A 2,854-nucleotide genomic window follows, 5' to 3' on the forward strand; every position below is an offset into this window, starting at 1 on the left:
TTTCTAAACCGTAAACTTACAGTACCTGCACACGATCCACAGAAATGTATCAAGTTTAAAACTTTCTCTCATCCACAGGTTGCTATGGTTACCACTCTGTACGTTTGAAGATCAGGAGCAGACTTCTTCCATCTGAAACTGTACAGGTCGGTGGCGAGAACGGATCCTCACTGCTTCAACTGGTTCACAACAGAAAAGTAATTTGGAGAAACCTTGGCAGTCGATCTATCACCAACTAATACTAAACAACTGGAGGGCCGGCTCTGAGCGCCATTGGTCGGTGCAGTCACGTGATTCATTTAACTCGCATATTTCTGTCAACTGCCCTTGATGATTTACCATCCATTTATTTTCTGATTTATCTCCAAGTGCGACAGCTAATTTGAGGCTCATCCTTAAAAATCGCTGGTCGCCGGATAGTACACAAGTTATGAATTCTAATGTTGTCTATCCTAGTGTGTGTCACAAGGGAGAGACAGGGGGATACGGCGCGCAACCGTACGGCTCCGACCTAGCCGCTCAGGTATACTACGGTCAGCCCGCAGAGCCTCTCTCTGGTACCGGCAACCATTATATTGGCGGCGGCTTAGTTAGCTCTTTTCCAGGACCAGATCCGCGTACTCCGCCATTGCATGGAGATACAAATGGACATTTACCTCATCCTATCATTAACGATACAAACGGACTCAGCTACACGAGTCTGGACCAACATGGTTATGGACAACAGAGTCGACTAAGCCACCCTCACTCCGGGGGGAGTCCCGGGATCCACCCAGCTTACAGTTCGACAGGAGACATGAGTCCGCGATGTCCAGCGGGTACATTTGGCTACAGGAACATGGATTATGGTCATTCGGGTCACGAGATGACCAATCACCATGGCATCCACCATCATGCAGATCATCCATCTATTAACTTGAGCGATGGCTGTGGGCCTCGACCAACGTCCACCGTCACCGGCCTACCGACCGCTACCGCTTACTCTTACTTTGACCCGCTGGCTCTTCCTCGAAGAAACGGATTTGGATACCAGGAGGGTTACGACTCGATCTTACGGGACAGCTGTCAGCCCAACGGCGCTTTTCAGGGCCACAATCTGTCTACTCAACATACAGCACCCGTTCCCACCTACAAATGGATGCAGGTCAAACGGAACGTGCCGAAACCAGGTGAGTCATCTCTATTGGTACTGTAGATGTAAAGTGTGTAAAAGCGAGCGAGATCATCTGAATCTCTGCCCAAAATTTGCACTTTCCCACGCACAATAGCTTCTCTCTCTCTCTCTCATACACACACACTATCCATATCGGTAGAGGCAATAAATCAGTAGTTCAGCACGGGAAGTAATCACTTTCGCTTTTCAGTGGCTCCCAAAAATAGCTACAACTATCCTCACCGTCGGCACAAACGGAGAATATCGAGTTAATTTTGCAGCCGCGGTCAGCTAGAGGTAGTCATTTTTTTAAACAAGCGGTCTCCCGCAATAGTTTCGTAGGTGTGAAACCCACAGGTAAAGTAAACTCCAGGATCTTTTCTTGAAACCCGACAATTCGTGTTTTCCCTACACTTTGGCCATCACGGGTGGTCGGCCATAAATCTTTAATTATTCCTTTACTCAAACAACTCTTCGTCATTTGTTGAATGGAACAAATATTTGTGTTCGTGGTGAAGTGAAAACACTCCGCCTGTTGAGACGCTGTATTTTCTAACGTTAACAATCTTTACATTTATTGATTGAACAAGTTCCAAATCACTTTCAATCATCTTATTTAAAGCACATTTTAACTCTAGCAAACTGAGCAAGATTACCATTTACCTTTTTTTTGTTTATTTCGTTTTTCTTTTCGAAATTCAGGCACCCAATCTGTGTTTCCTAACGGCTGATGCTCTCAATCTTTGGTTCATTAATGACACCAACTTATTTCTGATCACAGGAGCGAAGGTGGTAACGATGAGGTCGCCTTATCAACAGAGCCGCTGTTCGATTACCATAGACTGGAGATACACGTGATTAATTACCATAGTTAACATCTTGACGCATTACGTTTGGCCGGAATATTTCACTTACACTAATGAAGGTGATTGCGATTAATAGTCTGCCCCGACATTGTCATGGGGTTGAAGAAACGACCTTCTCACGATCAAGGACTGTTAACTTGACTTAAAAGGTTTCAACGAAACTGATATTACTCTGCCAGGCAAGGTTTTTTAGGCTTAAAGTTTTAACTAGATGCCGAGTTCCCAGATATAGATTTTCTGACTTCTATGCAGGCTGGATCAAATGCTTGATGTTCAAATAATTAATTATATCTTAATGAAGCATAAGAATGATTAATCTGAATTAACTTCTGGATTAGAAATACAGTTAATAGAAGCTCTAGTGTGAAATAAGGTTTCGTAATTTGTTGCACGTGTTTTGTACAAAATCGTATACATTAAGATAACGTGAAGGTTCTCCCCTCTCGGCCCCCAGTGGCACAGTGGTATGTCTGAGGACTTACAACGCTAGAATCCGGGTTTCGATACCCGTGGTGGGCAGAGCACAGATAGCCCATTGTGTAGCTTTGTGCTTAATTACAAACAAACCAATACAAAATCTCCCCTCTCCCGAAGTGCTACCTAAAGATAGGTGAATAGGTCATAAGTTAGGAAAGGTTGAAGTTAGTAGGTTGACATCAACCTAGTAAGATGATTAAACTAAAACACCAGGAAGTCACGTCGTATCATTCACAATCAAAAAGCTCATATATGTTTCATTGTTCGCTTGTTTAAGAATGTTCGTGCAAAGCTATCTATTTATAGCTGTCCCTAATTTTGAACTGATAAGCTAGTGGAAAGCCAACTAGACAACAGC

At 43.7% G+C, this 2,854-nt stretch overlaps 1 protein-coding gene across 1 annotated transcript; it reads left to right on the top strand.

Moving 5' to 3' along the window:
- Positions 1-430: 430 nt before the first annotated feature.
- On the top strand, positions 431-1,169 carry LOC106475837 (the record flags this gene model as incomplete). Its single annotated transcript, XM_013936510.1, has 1 exon — positions 431-1,169. A coding segment is annotated over exon 1 (739 nt), but the record flags the coding sequence as incomplete, so codon positions are not given.
- Between the last annotated feature and the right edge of the window lie 1,685 nt (positions 1,170-2,854).

This window comes from Limulus polyphemus, unplaced genomic scaffold (genome assembly GCF_000517525.1).
Source record: "Limulus polyphemus unplaced genomic scaffold, Limulus_polyphemus-2.1.2 Scaffold9257, whole genome shotgun sequence".
Classification (NCBI taxonomy): Eukaryota; Metazoa; Arthropoda; class Merostomata; order Xiphosura; family Limulidae; genus Limulus; species Limulus polyphemus.